The sequence below is a fragment of the Clytia hemisphaerica genome, unplaced genomic scaffold (genome assembly GCF_902728285.1).
Source record: "Clytia hemisphaerica strain Z4C2 unplaced genomic scaffold, Clytia hemisphaerica genome assembly, whole genome shotgun sequence".
Classification (NCBI taxonomy): domain Eukaryota; kingdom Metazoa; phylum Cnidaria; class Hydrozoa; order Leptothecata; family Clytiidae; genus Clytia; species Clytia hemisphaerica.
The window spans coordinates 2,428,794-2,454,906 of record NW_027104175.1 but is presented as its reverse complement, the minus strand read 5'-3'; the positions used below and the strand labels follow the sequence as shown (position 1 = coordinate 2,454,906).

Sequence of the window (26,113 nt, the reverse complement as noted above, 5' to 3'; positions counted from 1 at the left end):
TGCCTAATAAAAGTGCCTCCCCACCTCCGTTTGGACTGTTTAGTTCCTTCTAAGGCTCATATTTTTGCTAAATCTTTGGCGGAGCCCTGGCCCGCACATCATAGCGAGTTTATGTATTCGCACTTTTGAGGACGGTGGACTGACTGAAGTGTTTTCGAATATATAGCAGTTTTAACCAACAAAATCGAGGACGGTAAAAGTGCTGATTTACTGTCACCCAGCTGGCACACAACATTATTTCAACTTCCATCTCGTGTTATGGGTGCTGTTAATATTGAAAAAAAATGAAAATGGAAAGAACGTGTTGTGCCAGTCGGGTATTTTTCAGTCAAACAGGATCTTGACAAATTAGAAGCCAACCGTCTCCATCGCAGAAAAATATATAAACTCGCTAATCAATTTTCTCCAACTTCGCTCCAACTGTATGCTTATACTTGCAAATGTTTTCCTATCATCCATGGTACACTTACTGTACTTACCATTTCTATTCCCTTAACCACTAATCAAATGCAACCACCATAGACCATTTATTGTGACATTCTATTAATCAGTAATTTGAAAACGAAGATGGAAAAAGAAGGATAAACCACTTATCTATTTGATGACGTCATATAATTAACCCGGATTTCATCGTCGCGTCGGGTGTCTAAAATAGAGAAGACGCACAGGAAAAGCTTCTTCAGATTTAAGCTATTCTTAATCTAGAACGGTTCTTTCTAAGATGGATTATGAAACTACCCGGTATGTAGGATATGATAATGCGTATTTACTGGATTCTTTGATGAGCGAACTTCAAAATCAGTTGAAACAACCTTTCAAGTTGTGTCTTTGATATTTAAGGCCTTTAACAAGGATTTTATGGATAGAATATTTGATAGTATACTTTAATTTCGTTTTGATTTACTGAAGTCTTGGTCAGTGCTAGCGAATCTAAAATTCTTACTTCTGCCAGCATCAACATATTGTGTGGAGAGAATACTGCAAATAATATAGACTGGACTCTATAGTTTATAGTACGTATTATATGTATGGGGTAAGGCGATAACTATATACAGATAACTGTTACGTGAAGCTATTAGTAATTAAATCCTTCCATTTTCTTTACATTCAGTCGTTTAGCATGCTAGACAACTTGTCTCATCCAATTTTGAGCCTTGTAAAATCTTGCTAGTATAATAGATAAAGGACCGCAGTCGAGGGCGACCCGAAGGCTCCCTTTTCTTTAGCTGTCTACCTGTAAATAGGGGAGGTCACTACTCCTTCCCCTGGTTTTCTCCACTTACCCTTGATTCTTGAGCATCAAGTAAAGAGTCGTCATCTACCATTTATGTACTAAGTACGAAGTCTTAGACTGCTGGCTGCTCCATCATCATGATACGGCCACTGATAACCATCATAGACACCATACGAATGGCCCTGATAAATGAATTTAGTAAGAAAAGCCTTTCAAAGCTTGAAGATGTTGAGAAATTTCTACGGACAACAGGAATGATTGATCAAAGCAGATCAAAAGACTTGCGATTTATTCCGTTCAGTTTCCGGCATACAAATCTCTTGTTGTAATCACCTCTTTTGTTTATTTCTCAATGTCCTTTGAAAAGCAATTATAATTAACAATTAATTAGCATAATTAAGATGTCTGTAACTGTATATAGTCCAGCCCTGCTACCTTACGTATTAACTAGTAGTGTCATTAATCTTAACTGCGATATCCAATAGATCGGTGTTGTATTACAATTCGTTGCTGTGACCCACTTGGGTTGGTTGCACATTCTTCCGGGGCAATCCATACCAAGGGTAGAGAACCTTTGCTTGTCTGTGCTCGATATCACAATTATACCGTTGATGAGCTGAGAGTGAGTCTTAGTGAGCCTTTTATACCAGTTATGATTATGTAGAGCACTTTAAAGGAGGAGGGGGCGTACGGGGTTTGAGATTTCCGAAATACCGAATAAAAAACTTCCAATCCCAATACCATTTTTTGAGGTATTTTTCCTCGTTTTGACTAATTTTTCATCGAATTTGATTTTTCATGTATGAATTCCGAAAAAGGGGATAAAAACTTTATAATACCGAAATTTCGAAGCAAAAATTCATGGATTTCCGATACCGAAGTAATTTCAGAATTCCGAAATACCGAAGGAATTTTGCCTGATTTCCGAAATTCCGAAGAAAAAAGGGTCGATTTCCGCAATTCCGAAAAACCGTACGCCCCCACTTTAAATATCCAAACTTCAGATATACGTAATATATTATCTGCCTCTTTCTTTCTTTTTGCTTTCTCTTAACCTTTTCACTACATAGCGGCAAAAAAGTCTCAGTAAGAGAACCAAAAGGAAAAAAGAAAAGTTGAGCTTTTTAAAGTGTCAAAACTTTCGAAATTTTGGACTAAATTGTTAGGTCAACTGAAGGATCGTTTAATATGAAATCAAAGTTTATTTTTATAAATTTATTGTACTTTTTGTGTATAGTGCATTGTAAATCTCACTGTTTAAAAGAATTATTAAAACGAAATTGTAAAGTAAGTTGTACAAAAATAAATTAAATTAAATTGTGCTATAAATGTTTATCAAGTGAACACGGTCTTCCGAATTCCTGCCCATGTTCATGTATCCACCAGTTAGCAACTAAAATATAAAAAAATGAAAAATTGCACTACAAAACTTAAATCTTGTAAAAGTTATTCTGAAGTGTGAGAAAAACGCAAGATCTGTAAAAATGTTTCAATTGTAAGGTTCACGTCTAAGCTGATAAACTTTAAGCAAAAAAAAAATTCTTTTCACGAGGTAAAAGCTAAAGTACAGTCAACTCTATTTCTGTAATTCGAATTTCTGTAATTTGAATCTCTGTAATTCGAATCTTTTTGTAATTCGAACCAAAACATCGACCTCTTTTAGCAAGAAAATGGTATAAATTACACCCTGTAGCTCGGAATCTTTCTATAATTTGAACTTTATCCGTCCCTCCTCAAAGTCGAATTAGAGACATTCTACAAACTTACTCCACTTTTGTCCCATAAGAACAGGACAACCAGCATGTCTTGTCTCCTCATCACCTTCCCCATTTTGTTTCAAATTCCACCAAAACACTGCATCTCCCTTTAAAAAAAATAATTAACCCTATTTAAGATGTTGTGGATGTTAGATGAGCATCGTTTTGACGATTTCTCCGAGCCGATTCTGATTACTCCGCGCTGACACGTATTCAATCTACTAAAGGTCATGGCTGGTAAGGTTGGCGCACTGCTTTGATCTTTTTCATCCAGACTTGGGATGAATATTAAATGAGCTTTTGAGCGCGCTGATTGGCTAAAGCAATACAATCGGAACGAAATCAAAAGCCAATTACAAACATTCACTTTCGTTTTCATTTTCAAGCAAAAATCAACGAGGTTTTGAACAACCAGGTCAGATCTTCACATTCACCATACCCCTTTAGAGCAGAGCGTGGTATGCGCAGAATGGATAATCTGTTTGGATCACGTATATGGTGTCAGATATATAATGATTTCCATGTAAACTGATGAGGAGTATTTCCCACTCTTCAGCTATGAACAAATAGTTCTTTTGTCTCTTATTTGAATCTCCTATTTCGAATCTTTCTATGATTCGAACTTAACGAAGTTGTCGTCATCTTGGAAACTCAAACCAAACTCTCTCTCTCTGAAATTTAAATCCTTGTGTAAGTCAGTAAGCTAGTAAACCCACTGCTCACCCCCCCCCCCGCCCCCCGGAGAATCGGTAACTGTAAAGTAATTTTGTCTAAGCAATTTCCTCGGGAAGGAAATAAACCTATGTACCTTCGATGGAAAGACGGTGGTTTTAGCAAGATCGAATGCTGTGCCTCCTCCTGCTTCTACATCTGATAACTAGAAAAGAAATTAAAAACGATACAAATTATGATAACAGACCACTCCGCCATTTTTCTTACACTGACGATTTAATGTATTTGTACTTTAGAGGACGGTAGAGTGACTGAAACGATTTGGAACTGCCTGCAAGTTCTAACCCACAAAATCGAGGACGAGTCAATTAAGATCTAGACAAACCATAAGCTAACTGTCTCAATTACAGAAAACCTAAACTTGCTACTGTATCAATAGCCACAGGAATGAGTTATATTTCGGTTAAAGGCTGTTTTGAACTTTTGCGAGAGCCCGAAGTGTATACACATAAATTTTATTCATTTTCAGATAAAATTTGGGCACATCGTAGGGGTATGCTTGGTAGTAACTTATATAGACATGAGACCCGTCCTGTATTTTTTTAACCTGATATATACAGGACGGGTATGAGCTGTGAGGCAGATTTCTGCCTTAAAATATTTACAGTGGGAAATTCGACTTTAGCGCTGTCCTCACTTACTAAGAATAAAAAACCAAATTTTGGAAGTTGCACTTTCTCTAAGGAAGTGTGACCAGTAAAGAATAACAAAATCTGATCGGGCTTTTCCAGAAAAAAACCGTACACCCCCTGTTGAGGAGCTCCAACCTTTTGTGAACTACCCCCTTGGAATTCCAGGCAAATTTAGGATCATACCCCTCTGGAATTCCGAATTTTTACAGATTTTCAATTATTACCCCCATGGAAATCCACTTATTTTTGACGGATTTTTGTCTACTGCTATGGAATTCCGCTGCATTTCAAACCATACCCCCTTGGAATGGAAATGGACCTCCTCAACAGGGGGTGCACGGTTTTTTTCTGGAAAAGCCCATTGGCTGTGTTTCAACTGTCGTTTATAGTTTCAAAGTTAGAAATTCAAATTCATAGCCCAAACCATGCTATTCATTTCGCCATCATTATATAAAAGAAGAAATCATAGCATGGATCTCCTGGCTAGTACTTACATAGTACATTAGGGTTGCAATCCTGTTTCCAAATTCAAAGATGTTCTTTTTAGCATAATCATGATGAACGTGGTAGTGACCTCCTATACCATAATTGTTGATCTGTAGAGGCTCTAAAATTATACAAGAGCATTTTCGATTTCTTTGCCGACAAGAGAGATCTCGACCTATTTGCCAAAGGTTTTTTTAACTTTATTGAAATTTCGATTTTTAACTAGATTTTATTAAAAAAATAGCTGAATAGTTGAATAATTAAAATATATTTCAAATATGTATTTCATAATTATACATTTTTCTGATATTTTCCAGAAAATAAAGCTAAATGTCATGGTAACTCTGTGGTGTAGCTCATGTCGGCATATGCTGACATCTGACAAATAGGTCGAACCTTCATTTTTTTCTGTGGCAAATAGGTCGAACCCTTCAAAAATACGAAAGGCAGTTAAAAGGGTTACTATAAGTAACGACTTCTTCCTCAGATCCGTCACTTCACTGACTTTTATAAATCCCTGGACCAAGCTTGGTACCCGTAAAGAAGCTATCGCCGATTAACGTCTAACGGCGCTACATCATCAAAGGTTTTCGAGGGAAAGTAGATCTAGCGCTCTCGATGCATTTACACCGCTATTGATTAGTGCCGCCATCAATGTACCACTTTTCAAAAAAAAAATCCGATCAAAGATTTTGCTTGGACATGATTGAGAAGCATGGTCCAGGGCATATAAAGGTCAGTGGTCACTGCAAGTTCATGGGATTTTTTGGGCTTAATCCTGGTCCTCTTTCATCCTGATCCTCTTTCATTGAAAAAGTAATGTTATGTTACTCCCAAACGGGTTTTGATGAAATTAAAAATTGATTAAAAAAAATTAAAATTTTAGAATTTAGAAAAGTGAGTACAAAACAGTATTATGTTACAGTGCAGTGTTAGACTTGGCCTCCAAAATTTCGAACTCGCACAGGGGACACAAATTGTTTGAGTTAAGGAAATTTTGAGTTTTGCTTTTTTGGAGTAAGGCTAATAAGGCATAAAACTTTCAAGTTATAGAGGTTCGAGTTAAAGAGATTCTACCTTACCTGCATATCTCATATCTAAATTGGTCATTGTTTGAACACGACGTTCCATCTGTTTGAGCAAAGGGATATCTTTTGGATATAACCATGCGTGCTTTGATGTCCTGGAGTCGTCATATTGTTTTTGATCTTTTGTTTCTGCATGTAAACCAGCTCTTTGAAGCTATAAACCAATAAAGTTCGAGCAAAAGTATATAGTTATGAGCTTGGCCGAAAAAAGGATGAATACTTGTGATCGCTAGGATTGCTCTGCCGTTATTATCTGTTACAGCTAGTTTTGGGCTATTAACGCATTTTAAAAAATGAATAAAATTAAGTCCGAATCGACATTTGAAAATAAAATTCACTAACCATATTAAAATCAAACATAACAAAATTAATAAAATCATTGTTAGATTATTATGGAGCAATATGGGCCAAAATGAAATAAAATAGGAATATGGAATTAACTATAATCTTTGAAATATCCGCGAAATTTAATCCCACAAAAGTAGGCACGTCAGAATAATGTAACAAAGGGACCATAAAGGAGTCGTCTGCCTTCAAAAATTGCGTCCATCCCTTTTAACACGTTACTGGAGCATCAATAATCCCCCGGGGGGGGTACTTAGGCAAATGGAGGGTACGGTATGTGCCACCCTTAAGGGTACCTTTTTGGACTTCCAAAGTCCAGCTAAGGGTCGGAAAAATCAGAAAATCAAATTTCAGTCCCACTAAGGGTCGGAAAAATAGGAAAATTTCAACTATTTACCCCCTGAAAGATGGAAATTTGGTCAAATTTGTCCCGCTAAGAGTCGTTAAATTCCCCAAATTTTCCTTTGTTTTCTTCTTCTCTTAGTCCCGGTAAGGGTCCAAAGTTCGAAAGTCGGGCGGCCCGTCAGCTCGCAACCCTAGTACCCCCCCTCCGGGCGTTAAATCACATCTATTCTCACATTTTGTATACCATGGCCAATGACTGTTCCAATTTACTCATCATTCAATAATTCTCTTTCGGCGCAAAAAAAAATAAAAAAAATTAGTTCCCTGAAGGTATTAAGGGTTACCTTTTGAAGACTGAGATTGATCAATGTTCCAATTTGTTCATCATTCAATAATTCTCTAAACATCAAAACTTCTGGTCTTGCCCAAAGACGTTCAACCTTTTGTGGTTTATAACGAAGTTTGGGTTGATCATTTTTATACCAACACACCATTTGTAGTTCCTCGTCTTGTGTCTGAAACGTGAGAAATCAAGGACCAATTAAGTTTTTTGTATGCGGATGATGTTCAGCAAAAATGCTACTGAAAGATTTGTTTTCAAAGTTTGCAATTGACTCTATCTTAGTATGTTCTCAATTTAAACAAGCTCTCAGGAAGCAAATCTTTTAAATGATTTCTGAATTTCTTTTTTAAGAAGAATGACTTTATTATCTTACCATATTTCTAAGATTTTCACCACGACAAAGTTTCTTGTAATTGTTATCATTAGGTTTTACTAACGGTTTGTTGCTTCCGTCTTTTATCAAACTCTTCATATTTTCAATGTTATCTGTTATTCGTTTTTCGTTCGGATCTGAAAGAAGAAAGCACGAAAATTTAAAAAAATTGTCCCGATTTAATTTTCCAAGAAAGCAAGTAAAAATAAATTTTGGAAATTTCAAGAAAACAGCGACGGTCCATATAACAAAATTATCCAAAAATTACGTGTATAGTGTAGAAAAGGCAAGTGTATATAAAAATGATTAAACTTACAATATTTTGCCAATAATTCGTAATTTAACTTCAATGCTCTTTCAAAGTGATTAAGCTAAAGCAAATTGAAGAATTAATTGTGAAATAATATATTGATATTTAAATGAAGGAATCAAATGAACGTTTCCCACGCTCTTGTATTTCCGATCCGTGCAGGTTATATATGGGGGATAAACATGAGATTTACTCTGCTATGCCAGCAGTCAGTTTTACGACTGATCTGCAACTCAAGAAAAATAATACTCTTGGGACACAAAAATGGAAACTTGCTTAGCCAAAACCCTAAAAAATTCCTGCTATCTACAATACAAGGAGCTGTGGTTATTTTGGTCGAGGTTACGTGATTTTCAGGCTTAAATGTTCTCAAAATGATTACTTTATTCACCTATTGACTTGGAAGAGCTTACATTCAGCATTAGTCATTTCTAAAATCTGGCATGGATTATACTTTAATCGGATTAATTTTCACGAGATTAAATTTCGCGATTTCGCGAATTTTTCCCATTTTCGCGAAATCAAAACTCGCGAACACGCGTGAGATTCCTGATTCGCGAAATTAAATCCACCACAATACTTTTAAAATTGTATTTTTGGCGGAGAAACTAGTTCCAAGTCTCCATTTATGGCAAAAATTGGTTATTTTCAGCTGTTTTCTGGCTTATTCGTGAAATTAAATCCACGCGAAATATTTCAAAGCTCTGACTCGCGAAATTTCGCGAATTTTTTAGCTCGCGAAATTTAATCTCGCGAAATTTAATCCGGTTAAAGTATTTGTGCTAAGATTTCGGACAAAATTGAGCCTTGCGTTCTTATAAAAAAGAAAAACGTTAGGTCACCTTAAATTCAACATACGATAAGAAGTCGACAATCCACATCCGTTTACAACCATCCCTTTCCTCCGAATCTCCGATTCGTTCTAATGCAAGATCAAGCCATTCTTTCATCAAAAACCAATCTTCTTGTTTGAATGATTCGTCTCCTATCGTGCAAATCAAACCAAGGTCCATTTCTTCAGGTTTCTTTTCACTGTCATTGTTCAGTAGTATTCCTGTATGAAATAATAGTAAGTAAGTCTTATTTATCAATGGTTTAAAGGCTTCCATTTCACTAGATGATCCTATCTTCTACACGAGATCACTAAAAAGCGAATAATTTAGGGATTAACCAAGATAATTTTGTGTAGAGTGAATAGTGACGGAAGTGTCTGCAGTGTTTGCCCCAAATGCTACCGCCGCTGTCTTTTCCGTATACTACCATTTACGACTACAAATCTTCAAAGCTTGGCTCCACTTCTTCTTTCAGTCTGCGCTACAATTAGTTGTATGACGTGAAATGCTAGGCAATTCGATCGAGCCAGGTTGCAGTATGCAGTACTGACGATTCCTAATAAGGACGAAGATAGTTGGACAGAAATTCTATGAATTTCCTCACATATATTATGTCCCCGCGTTTACTATCACTTTAACGGCCGAATAGCATCCTCTACCATTTCACAATCTATTTCACAATCCACTCTTTCTCCCTAGTTTGCCGTTTCATCTTTTTACACGCGCTTATTCTCTTAAATTGCTAAGGACATGAAAATAAATGGCACAAAGGCATAATGAGTATAACTCAACCAGGGGAATGGACCGATGAGGGCCAAATGATTAAAGATACCTGTATTGTGAGAATATTCAATTTTGATAGGTTGAGGAATACCTTTTGAAATATTGTGTGCGGTGATTTTGTAGAAGTTTTGCAACCTCAGTATTCCACCAATTGCACCTTTTTGATCTTGATTCGTTGGTAGTAACTCCGGCTTGTCATTCCAAACTTTGTTGAATCCTGTAAATACAAATCTGTAGAATTTCAAAGAATTTCTTTTTCATTATCTTGACACCATGAGGTATATGTGTGCAGACACTGGACTTTTATATACCCTGGACCAAGCTATATCCATCATCTTTGATAAGAGTTTTTTGAAAAGTGGTACCCTTATCGATGTGGGTCAATTTGTAATTCAATGAAATTTTCTGTTCAAAAATTTTTCCATGCACATTGACTGGTGCTACCTTTAGGGTACCACTTTTCAAAAAACTCCGAATAAAGATTTTGCTGGGGCCACGATCGAGAAACTTTATCCAGGGTATATAAAGGTCAAAAGTGGTAGACAGGTAGTCGTGGTATTTTGTTCTTATTGGCATTTGCCGGGCTTCGAACTAAACCATGGTCATAATATAAAGAATAAGTTAGCATCTCTTAACCCACTAACCTCTCAGTCTTGCATCTGACGCTACGAAATATTGCTATGGAAGATCAATAAAAAATCCACCCCTGTTCAAATCGCCCTCAGTCTTCAGTTGGGAGTGGTTCGCTACTAAATAGGGTTGTCGAGCTATTCCCGTGTTAATACCCTTTGGCATATCCTTCATGATGATATGAATAATATGTATTTTAAACTGAATAAAAAAGTAGACCGACGGGCTATACACCTATCAACCTTTAAATCATGTAGGGACTAAGTTCGAATTTACCAGGAAGAATTACGTTATTGTATTGGCCTATTTAAAAGCCAAAGGATTGTGACGTCATTATCCTTGTAAATTCATTACCAGACCCCTCAAAAGCCGACCGCGCCGTTAAGGTGTATTACCGAGTTTATGTATTGTGTGTTTCTGCGACGGAGACGATGAGGTTCTAATCTGTCTACATCTTGACTGAGGACGACGGTAAATCAGCACTTTTACCGTCCTCGATTTTGCGGGTCAAAACTATGGGTAATTCCAAATAGCTTCAGTCACTCTACCGTCCTCAAAAGTGCAAATACATAAACTCGCTCTTATCCCTGTTGAGAGAATTCTATGTTTTTGCATAGTATGTCTGTCTCTTCATTTTCGTTCCTCTTACCTTCATTATTTAGTTCATCTTTAACTTTTTCCCAATCTTTATTGAATCGTCTTATCGTATACAAAGCATTCAACGGATTCCCAACATACTCATCTATTGAAGTTTCCGTAATAGGAGCTACTTTCTTCTTTAACGAATCTCTCATCTGCTCAATTTTTCGTATCCTCGCTTTCTCTTGTTCGATAGAGAGATCTAGCTGTTCGATAAGTACTTGTTCTTTTCGTAAAATTTGTTTAATATCGTGTATCGAAGTAAAAGCATCGTTGCTTGAAGCAATCCTCACATAAAAAGCGAGTGATAAAATGATTTTGATGGATGTACAGATTATCTTTTTCATGCTGCAATATGAAGCAAAATTTCTTTAATAGTTGACTCTTAAATGCACTTGAAGATCTGACGCTAGTGACAAATCTGAGAAGATTCTAATACAATGACAGAGAAAATTTTTCTGGTCTATATTCCTTTTGGACAGGATAGTTGTAAACTACACGTTTTCTTATACAAGAACAAACCAATAAGAACATAAGACTTCGATGGCCAAAATATTAAGAACAAGTTAAGAGCATTTTAAGACTTTACGGAGTCTAAAACACCTGATTTCTTAGGAAAATGGACAAAAATGCTGACTAAATTGGGAAAATAAGAACATGTTAAGAACATTCTCAGGCTTAAAACTCAAAAGGTTTAAGGACATCCGCGAAGGCTGCAAAAGTTTTGGATGTTGTCATAAAAATCGTGCAGCTCTTGACCAAAGATTTACTAAGCTCCATTTTTGAATTGCTCATATCCCCCTTACTGAACCTTGGTACCTTCATTGAGTTTAAAGCCCAAAGGGGTAGGATGGAATCTTTTTCAACCTTTCTCAAGCAAGAAAAAGTGAAACCTTTAGCTTTGCGCCGCATTTGAAAAGACGGATTGAATCTAGTGCTTTCTTTGTTTACAGGCTGTACATTTCTCAATCTTGGCATAGAAAGTATCGACCAAAATTTAGACCAATTCCAAAGTTTCTCTCTGACATATTTCAATCAAAACATGGTACAGCGGGGTAAACTTTAACTCGAACCTCTGTAATTCGAATAATATCCTTAACTCTGAAAAGTTTTCTAGTTACTTCAGTTAACAGTGCCTTATAAACCTTGCACCATATCTACAACTCGAACAAACTTGCGTGTTCCTCGTGCGTGTTCGAGCTAAATGTAGAATCCACTGGACTCCACTGTATCACTTTTCTCCAAAAAATTTGTGAAAAATTCCTGGTATGATTCCTGGTATTCCTGGTATCCGGGCTGTAAACTTTTTTTATATTTTGATATTTCTGGTTTACCGCTAATGCCGGCAATATCAGAAGACAGTGCATGAGTACTTTGTTAATTCAAATATTTCACGGAGCTAAAATACTGCCGCAACAGGGTAAATAAAGTCTGTTTCAAAATAATTTGCAGCTGAGACAAAAATGGCTGTAACTTTTGATAGAATTAGAATCAAGTTACGATTTTGTGCTTATTGAAAATATATTTGTGAGTGGAATATTATCAAGCAAAAAAAATTGGAAAAAAAGAGAAAAATGAAAATGAAAAATGAAGAAGAAAAAAATCAACTTCTTGTAGAAATGTGGTATGATTACCATTTTCATAGGAGTGATTCTTCAATCTTAGATCATCATCACTGTGAAAAAACTTTTCAAAAATATTCATTCAATCAAAAGATATCAAACAAAAATCATTGCTGGTTGACTCTACCAAGTAGTAAAAAACGACAAAAGAACAGCCTTTTGTCAATCAACCAATGCAGCTTGGATATCCAGGTTAGTTATAAACAGCAGTAGAAAATATTAAAACAATAAAAGCAGTTTTAACCTACATATCTTTTCCATGTTCTACATATCGCTATAACTTACGTGTAGCCTCGACACCATACAATCCGTTCTGTAGAAAAAAATACTAAAAAGCTGTAAAAAAAAGTTCTGTTCAATTTTAATACCATTTTAATAAGTGAATGCTATTTAGTCTCACACGACTGCTGACAAATTTTACTTCTTAATAATAGATGTCTTATTACCTATTATTGTCTTATTACAAAGCTAACTATTAAAATGGATTATTTTTATGAAATGATTGATTTCTTTTAAATAGCGTCGAGTAAATGATAGATGCTTATCTGTTGGTGTGAGAGCCAGCTAATTACTTTTGCCGCTTTTTGTATATATACCAACTAGTTTGATACCTCACAGGGGCTTGATTTTAAACTGTTTGATGGAAAATGGAGCCACTTATTACTCCTCTGAAACGTGCCATTGGCGATGGGCGTCACACGAATGACGGATTTAAAGTAAAATCAATGTTATAATTTGAAGCCAGTTACACTTTTAACTGTTTTTTAATTTTAAAGTAAAATCCATCGCCAGCTTTCATTCTTCCCAAAATTTCCCTGATGTGTGTCCTACGAGGGGCTAATTTTCGATCTTTGAGTTTTTACGACATTAACTGGGATTTGTTGATCTTGTTGAGATCTAAAAAATATACCCTGGCAAGCAACATACCCTGTACCATTGAGTTTAAAGCCCGAAGAGCTAGAGTAGAATCTCTAACCTTTCCCAGGCAAGAAATAGTGCGGCCACTTATTTCCCATCCAGAACGCACCTAAAACGCGCCGTGATCACGAGGACGGGTTGTCTCTAGCGGTTCCTTTGTTTTTGAGGACTATATTTTTTGAAATCTAGCGATAGATTTTACTTTCAATCCGGCGTTTGTGTAAAAACCACACGCAGGCGTTCTGGATGGGAAAAAAAGTGGCTTAATTTCCCATCCAAGAGTCTCGGGCCTACCACTTCGGGCTTGAAAGACAATGCCTGTGCATATCTCAGTATGCCTAATTATCCGACCCGCCATTTTGATCGCTAGTTCATATTCATGATATGCGACATTGCGCCACAGTTAGGTTAAATGACTGTGAAATCAGTGGAAGAAATTGCAATGTCCAGATGTGCGAGTCACAGTTAGGTTAAATGCATGCAAGCGTCATTTTTATCAAGGTTTGTTGAGAAACGTCCTTGATCTATTGGAAAATATTCTGAAAATATTTTTTGTAGTTCAATGCTTTTTTCAGTTGGTAAAAGGAGAAATATTTGCCCAAGTTAAAGAATGCCTAATTTGGTCATAATGTATAAGTAGACTGCAATTTTATTTTCAGCTATTAGTAATCAGTACACTAAAAGTCATCCATTTTACGCAAAGCTAGACCTCAAAATACGAAATATTCATTCTTATTTTTTCCTAAATTTTCATGAGTAATTTTATTTTAACCTTTCTCGTGTGATTTACGTTTGTTCGAAACTTGTAAATCCTCATAAATGATCTGAAAGCGCTGAAAGAATGGTCTACGCCACTGACCAGGGGTCCAATGCTCTTTGCAATATTTGAAAAGTTCATATATAGGTGAGCTGGCTATGATATTTGACATATCCGGAATCGACAAGCAGTTTTCATTGGGATTGATCATTATTCTGCTAATCATACCCAATTTCAATTTCATCGTCTATGAGTTTTGTTTGCCAACGTCATCTTGGATCTAACTCTTTCAGTCCTGTGGCGCTGGTTAGTTCTCTCTGGTTCTCTCTGGCTCCCATCTTTAGCTGGGCAAATCTCCAAAACAAAGTGCTTTCTAGAACTATCTTACCATTGCAGTAGTGTAGACACGAGACAGGAGGGCGCAAAATTTGTGTAGGATAGCAGAATACTGGTCAAAGATGTTTCAACGAGTACCTGAATACCGGATCTTTGGACTATCAATCCCGGAATACTGGTCAATATACTGGATTTATGGAAGTTCCCCTTCATCTCATAGCAAGATGTCTCTTTGAAAATTCTAATTCTTTTGTCAAAAAGTCAAAATAGTTCCTCCCAGCTGGTACACGACCTTGTTTCAACGTTCATCTAACGTTATATGGATGTTGTCAACGTTAGACTAGATATAGCTTACACTAACTGCCACCTTTGAAACAATATGTTTAAATATTATTACTATTATTTATTTATTTACTTATTTTTATCCTTTTATTTCTAGACGAAGGAACCTTTTATTTTAGGGAAGTCGATTTTATGATGAAAAAAAAGTTCTGTAATGGGAGATTAACTTTCTTTAAAAATGGCAATTACAAGACAATAATTCGGCGTGCATGGGGAATAAAATATAAGCATAAAGTTTGGTTACATGAAGAAATGAATGTGAAGATTTTCTTTTTTTCTAAAAATACCAATGTAAAGAATCTATCTAAAAATAAATAAAAATGATGGGTTACTTTTAAAAATGACAATATAAACAATATCCATCCAAATAAAAATCATGGGCTAAGCGGTTTTTCTATATGCAATAAATCTAAATAAGTACAAATCACAACAATGACTCCTTTGTAACTGCTTTAAACTGCATCCCATTAAACGAACCCTCCCCAATTCCTTGCTGGTTATCTTGTAAAATATATATAGGGATAAGTATCAAGAATCTTAGTGCGGAAATGAGAATCTTATACAAAACAACGGTACCACTGGAGTTTTAAATGATTCAAAATGAAAATCCTGATTAGCAAAAGGTATATCAAGGTCAGTGAAGTTCGATATTGAAGATTGATTTATTACCTTGTTGCCCATTTCTGACGGCTTATTAGCAGACGCCCACGCTAAAAAGCTTAAGAGCCATTTTTTTCTAAATCTTCAGAATAAAGAAAGTGTGATACCTCACCCTCCTAATGATTGTAAGGGATCGTTTAGGCTAGGGCTGTTGCGCTAGCAATTTTAACTGGAACCATTTGAGCTACAAAAACATTGATTGAACTTGACCGAACTACGATATAAGTAATCAAACTTTAATCAAACTGAAGATTTTTCGGTACCGGTAAAGCATAAAGTTCGATTACTGTTCGAACAGGTTCAGTAATTAAACACATAACCGTATTTCGTTCGATGAAATTTGATGGTTCGATAACGAAAATCGGTTTGATAGGGTTCGGTTGACTTCGCCTGGGCTGGCATCGGGGAGGAAAAGCTGGAACTTTTTCTCAACCAAACTCATTGAACACGAACACCAATCAAACTTCATCAGATAAAAAAACTGACTATTTGTCACAACTGGTTAACATTTAACACATAACTATCTGGTGAAAAAAGGGAAAAGAATATCATACCTGTGCTGTTTGTAGTTTTAGTGAAGAAGAGGGCTATGTGTTGATGTTTGCTGTTAGTGCTGTTATTGATATTGATTGTGGAAAATTAACTCTTTTTGTACTACTTACTGAGCATTATCAATTTATTGGTGCATTCACTAACTACACAAACATAAAATACTTAGTAGTAAACGAATAATAAACCTACAAAAGACCAGAAAACATGATAAAGATTTATACAGCAGCAGCAAGCTTCAAAAGAAAAGCATGTGCAATCAAGCAGCCATTAAAAAGTTCTCACGATGAATGTTTACAAAGGCTTGGTTACACTTCTTACACTAACGTATTTTAATTATTGAGGAAAGCGCTGTTTTTTATCTTTGTGAGTGAGTCCACCTTTAGAATATTGGCCGTAGTACGCCCGCAGCCAAACACCCACGCCATAATTTGCGCCCCAAAAGTATTGCCCGGATAAACTACGGAATGTAAAACATACGGAAACTGAAAGACGACAAAAAAAACAGCGAAAAAATGTAAGCCGCCTCTCACTCATCGCGAAACTATTAAGCCACCTATGCTCCGCTGCGCTCCGCTCGGTGGCAATAAACGTCAGAAAAACGTTGTGTGTCAGCTGGGCTGCTACTGAAAACGTGTTAAGTGCATTTACTTTTATTTTGATTTTAGTCAAGATTATGCACAAACGCGGTGATAGCAGGTGATTATGCCCGACCTTCCCGAATCGGAATATTCTTATCCGATTTGGATGCTGCATTCCGATTATTGAATTTGAAGAATGATCATTTGAGGAAACGATTCGACGCCTTGAAATATGACCTCAAGAAGGTATTATATATCTTTTTACAGTATATGCTCTCTAATTCGATGTTCTATTCACTACGCTATAAAATCCAATTCCCCGCTTGATAATTGAATTAGAAGGCGTCAGCCATTGAGTTTAAAGTCCGAAGGGACTAGTCCATTAGAGCTCCGTGTAAAATTAAAGCCCGAAGGGCTAGAGCAGAATTTCTAACCTATCCCAGGCAAGAAAAAGTAAAGCCACTTATTTCCCATCCAGAGCAGGCCTAGAACGCGCCGCACTCGTGACGACGGATTGTATCTAGCGGTTCGTTTGTTTTCGAGGACTGCATCTTTTGAAATATAGCGATAGATTTTACTTTCAATCCGGCGTTTGTATAACGGCCACGGTGGGTGTTCTGGATGGGAAATAAGCTGCTTGATTTCACATCCAGGAGCTTGGAAGTCAATGGCGTCAACTGCATTTGATTTTGTTCTCAATAATCAATGTAGTTAAAGGTTTCCGATATCCCAGTGTGGAAAGTTAATTTCTTTCATAAGTTCCTCGTCCCACGTGGTTTTCACACAAATCGTCACTAGATTTCATTTGTCGTTAAAAATGATGTAAAAATCTGAAAGCTCTACTTTTCCTTGCCTTGAAAGTTGATGAAGACTTGATTCTAGCTCATTTCTTAATGCACAGTTTGCAAGTCTGACGACAAATCACGCTTTTACTCGAAATTTTTATGTGCTTGTTACATGACATTTATTTCTAATTGGTTCAAATTTATTGACACTAATAAAGTTATCAGCTGTAAGTTGTAAAGTAGGTGATATGGGAATAAAATCACGTGAACTTTTTCGAGTAATCACATGTATTGACTGCATTGATATAATTTTGCAACCCGTGTATTGGTTTGTATCTTTCAACTAGAAAGATCTGTCACTCTCGACCGTTATCTATTCGAGCCATTACAGTTCTCTCTCACTAATTCGACCTTTAAGACTTTTCTTCGAATCAAAGAAAGATTCGAATTATATAGAGCATTTTACATTACTCTTTAGTTAAGGGGATCAATGTTTTAGTTCGAATTATAGAAAGATTCTTATAATAGAAGTTCGAATTAGGGAGAATCCGTTGTAGTTCCGATGTAAGGTTATTATACAGTCGAGTCCATTGAGTTTCAAGCCCGAAGGGCTAGAGGCTAAACTTTAACCCTTCTCATGCAAGAGAATTTGAAGCCACTTATTCCCCATCCAAAACGCGCATAGAACGCGCCGTTATCATGACGACGGATTGTATTCTTTGTTTTGGAAGACTACATTTTTTGAACTCTAGCGATAGATTTTAGTTCCAATCTGGCCTTTGTGTAAAAACTACGCGCGGGCGTTCTGGACGGGAAATAAGTGATTTAATTTCCCATCCAGGAATCTCGCCTCTAGCCATTGGGGCTTGAAACTCAATGGTCGAGTCTCTATGCGAATGATAATTTTGATAATTTCTGAAATGCTTTTTTTATTAAACCTTTCCAAGTGCCTCTTCCCTGAAGATTCAAATAATTATTTATGATTTCTATCAAAACAGGCAAAGAAGGATGGCAGAATGGTCAAGGCGTCAGCCGTCTAAAACCAGAGTCTCCTAGTTCGAATTCTCGCTTCTTCAAGTACTCTCTTCTGTTCATTGATAGCCGAGAAAAATTTCACCACATGGAAAAAATCGAAGGACTGTCTTAGAGTTCTAGATTACTTTGCTATCCACGTTAAATATCGACTATTCCTCAATCTATCAAAACAGGTAGAAGAGATAGTTTACGATTTATCAGTTCGTGGTTTGAAAGCTTCATCATCGACAGACAAACCCGCCAGTAATGACAGCAAGACTTCTACTGATGAAACGGCTGATGCAGAAATGCAGTAAAAGATTCGATAAATCCATCTCTTATTTTTCACAGGTATGTTGAAACTTTTTTATTCTCTCTCTTTTTAAAATCATTTATATAGTTTACCTACTAACACTGCACAATTACTTATATAAATCAACTCTCGGGCTAATATTCAGTTCAGCAATATTGACCGATTCGGCAAAATTCAGTTCACCTTGTTGAGGATATTGGACATCCAGGGGGTTCAATGCCATCTGGATATTCAGGGGGTTCAATGCTATCTGGATATTCAGGGGGTAGGATCTTATAAGAGGATGAGGACATCCAAACATGTCTTTATTTTTAAGCCAGACATCCAATGGGCTGTGGAACTCGAAAAATAGATATTCTTAACAGAGGTGGGAGAGGGGTATGATACATTTCTGGAAAAGCCCAATATACCTTTTCCCATGGGCCAACCTCTAATGAGAGTCATTAAAATACCTAAGAATACTAACTCAACCCTCCTTGTCGAAGTGATGAATATTTTCTCGTTCGTGCAGAATAGTCCTGAAATATTTGTTTTCTTCATATTTTTCTTTCTCACTCTTTCGGAAGGGGAAGGTACACGATCAAATCTTATGCAATGAAGAAATCTCTCATACCTCTTCAAACTAATTTTTAACCTTATAAGGTAAAATATCAGGGTATCCGGCTGCACGGTGTTATAAGTTTCAAAAATTGTAAGCATTATACTTTAAGAACTCTTCTTTAAAAGGTTTACGTGTGTCCATAAGGACCTTTTTCCTGGTATTTGCGACGGCGAGTATCGTCTAGTTGCATACCGTACCATAAATTTAATCGGATATTTGCGCAATTCAAACTGAAATAGAATTTTCAGTTCAAGGTTTGGTTTAATAATATCACTCTGTAACTTAGGAATGAGTTGAAATCAAAATGTTCTTGTTTTAAAAAGAAAACTTGCATTACGTAAACGTGTTTTTGTTTGTTTCACTTCGTGATGTAATTCACTAAGTTGTTTTTCTACCATAACACTGTTAGATACTTGAAAACCGGAAAAATAAAAAATCAGCCTTTCACAAAGGCACTTTTTTGGTTCGCCTTTAATAAGTCCATCTCAATATGGCCCTTGCTAAGGTACAATTGCAATTGCGCGATTTCATTTAATCGTGAATTTACACTTTTTTAGAAGAATGGTGTTTTTCCAATTCATCATTGATATTCTTTTTGGGAAAAATCAGCCTGACATATTCTTACGGTATTCTTAGGTTTGTGTGTCCAATCCCAGTCATGTCAAATCTAGTCTAGCATGTAATAAATACCTCAAGCAAAAATTTGGCATTTTTGTGGAACCTTTTAGCATTGCTGGGTAATGTTTTGCAATCTTAATGGTAACATGCTCTAAAAATGGCATTCTTTAAGGTTCAGTTGCCAAATTCCATGATGGTGATATTCTTACCATATTCTTAATTTTTCGGCCAATTTCATCATAATTATTCTTATAAAATATATTTTTATAAAGAAAGTGTGTAATTTGCGATTATAAGCCACTGACATCGATGCTTCTGAATCGATCCTACAATCAAGGTCATAATATTTGAGAAAAAAGGGAAATCCACCGGGAAGTTTTTGAACCACAATCGATTTGTAAGTGCTCTAAAGTAGGTTGGAAGGGTAGAGTTTTAACTCTGAGTTTTAACATGAGACTTAAGTCTTAGGACCTTAGGATCTCAGGATCCAAAAGTTCAAAAATAGTCCAATAAGACTCAGAATATGGAATGGAAGTCTGCCAACCCCTCCCAAATTGAAATATTCGATTAAATTAAAAAGATAGCCAAAAATCGACTTTCTCGCCAGAACTTTAAATCTTGAAAAACGTTAAAATAGCCAAAATTCTCAATATATTATGACCTTGATTGTAAGTCATGCAGCCAGATGCAGACATTACTACTGTGGGTCTGATCTTCGGTTTTTCTAAGACCTGTTAAAATAGTTGAAAACAGTTTTGAGTTGTCAATTGGGCTCTTCCAGAAAAAATCCGTTCATGGGGGGTGGAGGATATATTAATTTTTTCATGAATTACCCCTGGACATTTTGATTTTTAACCCCCTGGACATGGGTTATACCCCTGGACATTGCAATTTTTTGGTATTTTTTCAATACCCCTGGGCAATTCATCCTCCACCCCCCATGAACGGATTTTTTCTGGAAGAGCCCATTTCAAGACGCACAGTTTTTTTATCAGGTGCTAGGGAACAAGGCCAGTGCACTCCCATCCCTGATATTAAAAGCCGCACTTTCTTTTTATGAGGAAACAATGAATATCTGAAGGCCTTTTCTTTGAAGTTATTTAATTTTCCTTAGAGCTTCCACGCGTGGGAAAATTAAGGACGGTATATAATTTTTCTACTAGTGCAATTTCGAACCTAAACTTGGAAACCTTTGGGAGTATTTTACAGTAGAACAGAGAGATAATAATCTATTGTAATACATATGTGAGAGTTTTTGAATTCATTTACTATATATATGTACAAAAGGTTTGTACATTTTTTCATTGCTAGTACGTTTGCATACAAAATTCTGGGACTTTAACATTTGGTGTTGATTAAGGGACAGTAAATAAGTGGAGTTTAAGGAGGAAAGAAAAAGGGGAAAAAAGGATTTTTTTTATATCAATATTATATAGAAAGTGTATCTAACATTTCTTTAGCGCCAGATTAATTTATATGCACTACAATTAAAATGATATAACGATGCAAACATCCCATCCTGATCTTAAACCTGATGTTGAAAAGAGAGAGGGGGACGTTATAACAAAGAAAGTTGAAGATGAAGATTTTCAAAAAAAAAGAAGAAATCTTTGATGTTATTGTCATTCGTTTAAATTATAAAGAAAATTCGCACTAATATGCACGCGCGCCGTGCACTTTTCTATAGAAATCAGGACACACGGATTTTTTTTTGCTTTTTTTATAATACAACTTTTAAGAAAAATCCTTCATACGCAAATGCTACGCAGGCTTAGCTTTCCCAGCCTTTTTTTCCTTTTTAAAAAGCCTCCAGTTCGTTTTCCACACAATATGTTTATTAAATACAATACCCCGTGACATTCGTTGAATTTCCATTGAACCATAATCAAATCTAGTAGGTTTATGATAATTCTCTTTTTATAGATTTCATTTTCGGATTTTTCATTTTATGTTTTCTTTTTCCTTTTATATTTTCAAAAACATGACCTGAAACATTTGTTTTGTGGTTTTTCTTATGTTTCTAAACTTTTGCAATATATTCCGATGTTTTTCTGTTGCAACCAAACCGTTTCTGCGATATCTTCCCTTGGAGTTAGTCGTCTTCTCATTAACCAGCCTCCACCTAAAATAAGTGTCTTCCTAATGATATAACTGCCTCCGGACCATATCCTTCGAACAATTGCCTGCCTGGCCATTGCCCTCTAGGACAACCACCCCCTCCCCCCGAAAAAAGTATTGGCGAGCCGCTATAAGAACCATTAACTTTGTTGAGATTTTTCTTCGCTTCCAGCTTAAATGTACCGAATTTGGGGTTGTCCTTAATTTTTCTCTAACGTTTTGGCAAAAATTGAGCGTTGTGCTGGTATGCTAGAAAGTGTAAAATGAAATGACCCTCCCATTTTTGTAAATTCAATGATATGTTCCTGTTTAGGAGGGCTCGTTGACTTTCAACTAATAATCCAATCAATATTATTGCCAAATATTGATTATCAATATCACTAGGGTCAAATTTCATTATTATAAAAATATTAAAATGTATATTTAACTTCAAAACGTAAAATGTAAATATGATTCTTTTCAATTAAAATTTTGAAATGCTTAAAAGGGGAATATAAATGAATGAAATAAACCTGTTCCTCACCCTCTAAAATATCACGACAAAAAAAAATAATCAAACATATTAAATATCTATAAAACAGAGATTTACGTCTGTTTTACAGTATCCCAAAAACCACAAGCGTAAGCGTAAGAAAAAGGGTAAAAGAATTAACGCTATTGTCCTTAGCTTTTTTTGTTTTGATTACAATTTATCAAAAAAAGGGAACATGGGGGAAACAAAACAAAACAGAAGGGGTACACTGTTTCTCAAAAAAATGTGTTTGAAGTAGTTTAAAGCTACTATGCAAGGACTCCAACCCAACAAGCATGGGAATACACCAGACTGCTTTAATTTACAAAGAGTCGTAACGTAAAACAAAAAAAAATACTAGAAAAAAAAAGAAAGAAAAACTAAACTAACAATAGACTACATCTTATCCGTATAGGCGGCTTATGATAAAAGATACAAAAAACGCCTTTATTGAGCTTTTGAGAATCCATACGATATAAAGATGGTGCGCTCAGCTGTAGTTACCGTTATTTTACATTTGCCAATTACGTGAGAAAGACCTTTGATGACCTTCCATTGATGATTTATCCACGAGCTGACCAATAATCACATTGGAAGAAATATTGTTCGGTATTGACAAGCTGAAGTAAGGCAGAACCACCAAAAATTATTAGAAATCGCCGACAAATCAAATCGAAACCGTTCGGCTGTTCATCAGAGATAAGTAATTACAACGGTTTGTTTTGTGTGACATTTTTTGTACATTCTCGCTTATTCAACCTTCTATTATTCGAACCTTTCTATAATTCCAACTCATCCACAGTCCCTGTCAAGGAGAAATATCTCTGTAATTCGAACAAATAAGATTCCTCGGCGCTCGAATTCGAATTAGAGAGAGTCAACTGTATTTACGATAATTTGTTCACCAAGTTGTAATGATAACACTGTTCAATACCTTTTGGATTCACGCTTATTGATTTCAAATGCCGATTTAGAGGTTATTTATTAAGTAATATATTAAGAATCAGATCAATCTAAAGCTCAAGAAGACTGTTTTAATACTGAGTCGGAATATCATTCTTTCCAGGTCTTATGCAATGAAGATCACAGAAATGATGCACCCTATCACACCTTTAGCCGTCCGATATTTAAACTCTCCGCCAATGGAATGCCGGACATCAGGTTGCCATTGTCAACAACCAGTGATTCCATCACCTAAATGCAATTGTCATCAATGTAAGTATATTATAGATATTGTCTTTAAGATCCACAGCTTTCTGAGTTAGATTCAAACTTGGGTAAAGAGCAGGTCGATGTAAAATTGTTGATTTATGTAACCAAAACAGTACGTATATTACAGTGAAAACGGTGTATCTAAAATACAAGGTATGTTGCAGTAGAGATGGGCTTTAAAATAAAATGAATTTTTTGATTTGAGTTTCCCAAAGATCTTTGTTGTTCAAATTTTAAGTAACAATCTTCTGGAACTTTAGTTAATTTATCATAAATATTTTGTTTTCTTTAAATTGTGGGGATCTAATCTACAGGTTACCAGTTTAAATTGTCAATTTCAATTTTATAATTTTGTTCACTTTATCTTTATTCAGGTAAATATTCAGCAATTTACGACTCCTTTAAAGAACGAGAACGCTATCTACCCTACGGTCGTCATGAATCTTCGCCACGTTCCCGTCCAATCAAACGTATATCGTACGACGATTACCCGTCAATGTCGTCCGTCAGGGGGTACCGAATGGAATACGAGAGACATTTAGCTGAACGACATATGATCCATCGGCGATACGACGATTCTTTACGTTTTAGAAAACCGTTATCACCACCTTCTTTAGTCATCAAAGAAGAAAAACCGATTCTTTATCGCCCGTCGCCGGTTTCTCCAGCATCCTCCCTGTCTCCGACGTATCGTCAATTGTCGCCAAAATCGCCGGGCGTGAACTACCGATTGATGTCGCCACCTTCAGAGCCAACAACTTCACGTAAAGACTTCAAACCACCACAACGCGTGCGACAGAAGCGTCGTTTCCAGTGTATGTACTGTGAAAAAAGTTTTGGTAAGTCATCACATTTGAGAGATCATCATCGGACCCATAGTGGTGAGCGCCCATTTGGCTGCCGGTTCTGTGGAAAAGCCTTCTCTCAATTCTCCAATTTGCGAACGCATCTACGTATTCATACGGGTGAGAAACCGTTCAAGTGTGGCGTTTGTGACAAATCTTTTACGCAGCGCGTTACGCTACGTAGTCACATGCGAACCCATTCAAACAGCAAAAAGTTTTTCGAAAAATAATAGTGGCTGGCTACCATCCAAAGTCAAAAGATCAACATAATGTTTCTTTATTTGTTATTGTATATTATTTTGATGTAAAATATTTTTTGATGTTTATAAATAGTTTTAACATAATCCAATTAAAAATAAAATGAAAAGCTACTAGTAAACTCACTTAACCATTCACTTGGTCTTCCTATACTGTACAAGCAAACTAAAAATATCACTTCTTTGGTTACCTTGGTTATCATCTTTGATTACGTCATCATAAGAAATCCCGGGGAAAAGGTATTAACTTGGACGCACGAAAAGGGCGTGAGAAGAGCTTTCATTTGGTATGTCATGATGCTATGTTTAAAGCAGCCATAAGGAAATCAGGCCCTAGCAACGGGTATGATTTCCCATTGCTTAGGAGAATATTTTATACCACGGTTCATAAAGAAACTAGTATTTCGACAAATATTTATGCTACAGCCTTGAAATTTTCAGGGTATGTTCAGGAAGGATCAAGGATCATAAAACACCCTAAATCCCGAAATTGATAAATTTTTCACCAATTTTCGAAATCTCATGAGACTAACAAAGTCTAGTACCCCTGGCGATATAACTTTAGTTCCTAGCCGGGGAAGGGACTTTCATATCTATGTTAGTAATATTATGTAGTAAAATGTTCGTTAGTGCACTTGTGATCGTTTCAAATAAAGAAAAAAAATAAACTTCTTTTATATTGCAATTTTCTCTTTTGAAGATGACTGGATAATTGTTTCAATTCTGGAGGAAGAGCTTAGTAGTTTTGTAATGTCTTTCTCTGTTTATTTCACATTTTTCTCCTCCAAGTAAAATTTTACCCTTTTAATGTCGTCATTGTAATTCCAGGCGTACCAGACATAATGTGAGATTTAAAACTAATCTATTATGACTTATGGATACATGGAAAAAGGCACAAAACATTTTTTGTAAAATATTCATTAAGGGTGGGGATTGAGAATACAGCCTTGTGTTTCTTGGCATACCGGATAAGCGGGATGGGGGAACCTGGGAACCTAAAGTGGGAACCTAAATGAACACCTGAAAAGTGGGATGGGGGAACCTAAGTGGGAACCTAAATGAACACCTGAAAAGTGGGATGGGGGAACCTAAGTGGGAACCTAAATGATGAACACCGGAAAAGTGGGATGGGGGAACCTAAGTGGGAACCTAAATGAACACCTGAAAAGTGGGATGGGGGAACCTAAGTGGGAACCTAAATGAACACCTGAAAAGTGGGATGGGGGAACCTAAGTGGGAACCTAATTTTTTATTTTTTTTATTTTTATTTTTTAATTTTTTTTATCGCAATATATTTCGCAGGTCTATTGACCTCTATGAAACAGAACTTTTGATTTTACATTTTATAAAGTTTTTTCTCCCTTTCTTTTATCAAACGCTCTTTGAAGACTTGTAAGGATGGTGCTTCAACAATATCTTCTTCTAGATCATTCCAAGGTTTCACACTTCTGTAAAAAAGAGAGTTGCTTTGGTAGCCTCTCATACCGTCATTAGCAAAGTTCCTTTGAAGCTCGTAATCATGCAGACGTCGTGGTCGTGTTCGA

The 26,113-nt window shown here is 36.1% G+C and overlaps 3 protein-coding genes across 3 annotated transcripts in view; 2 read left to right on the top strand and 1 right to left on the bottom strand.

The window, feature by feature from the left end:
* The window catches only part of LOC136814496 (translin-like), a 90,653-nt gene that overhangs the window by 14,379 nt on the left and 50,161 nt on the right, over positions 1-26,113 (top strand). Inside the window, exons 6-7 of the mRNA XM_067071050.1 lie at positions 16,383-16,541; positions 18,289-18,445. Of these exons, the coding sequence (XP_066927151.1) occupies positions 16,383-16,541; positions 18,289-18,411 (282 nt within the window). The 3' untranslated portion in view covers positions 18,412-18,445. The remainder of the gene's footprint in view (positions 1-16,382; positions 16,542-18,288; positions 18,446-26,113) is intronic.
* On the bottom strand, positions 2,445-10,877 carry LOC136814495 (prolyl 4-hydroxylase subunit alpha-2-like). Its single transcript, XM_067071049.1, has 11 exons — positions 10,541-10,877; positions 9,353-9,478; positions 8,488-8,699; positions 7,652-7,706; positions 7,336-7,472; positions 6,964-7,134; positions 5,924-6,083; positions 4,850-4,962; positions 3,800-3,868; positions 3,002-3,098; positions 2,445-2,627 (listed from the first exon to the last, which is right to left on the bottom strand). The coding sequence occupies exons 1-11, from the start codon at positions 10,875-10,877 to the stop codon at positions 2,557-2,559; spliced, it is 1,548 nt and encodes a 515-aa protein (XP_066927150.1). The 3' UTR covers positions 2,445-2,556.
* On the top strand, positions 22,670-24,684 carry LOC136814492 (uncharacterized). Its single transcript, XM_067071047.1, has 3 exons — positions 22,670-22,958; positions 23,322-23,470; positions 23,842-24,684. Exons 2-3 carry the CDS (start codon positions 23,332-23,334, stop codon positions 24,540-24,542), a joined length of 840 nt encoding a protein of 279 aa, XP_066927148.1. The 5' UTR covers positions 22,670-22,958; positions 23,322-23,331; the 3' UTR covers positions 24,543-24,684.

What these genes read in the sequence shown, in the direction of transcription:
- LOC136814495 (XM_067071049.1), bottom strand. Translation starts at nt 10,877, where the DNA reads ATGAAAAAGATAATCTGTACATCCATCAAAATCATTTTATCACTCGCT. An exon ending in AGATGAACTAAATAATGAAG is followed by an intron (nt 9,479 to 10,540) that starts GTAAGAGGAACG and finishes TTGTATTTACAG; the next exon opens with GATTCAACAAAGTTTGGAAT. An exon ending in CCACCGTCTTTCCATCGAAG is followed by an intron (nt 3,099 to 3,799) that starts GTACATAGGTTT and finishes TTTTTTTTAAAG; the next exon opens with GGAGATGCAGTGTTTTGGTG.
- LOC136814492 (XM_067071047.1), top strand. Translation starts at nt 23,332, where the DNA reads ATGAAGATCACAGAAATGATGCACCCTATCACACCTTTAGCCGTCCGA. An exon ending in TAAATGCAATTGTCATCAAT is followed by an intron (nt 23,471 to 23,841) that starts GTAAGTATATTA and finishes ATCTTTATTCAG; the next exon opens with GTAAATATTCAGCAATTTAC.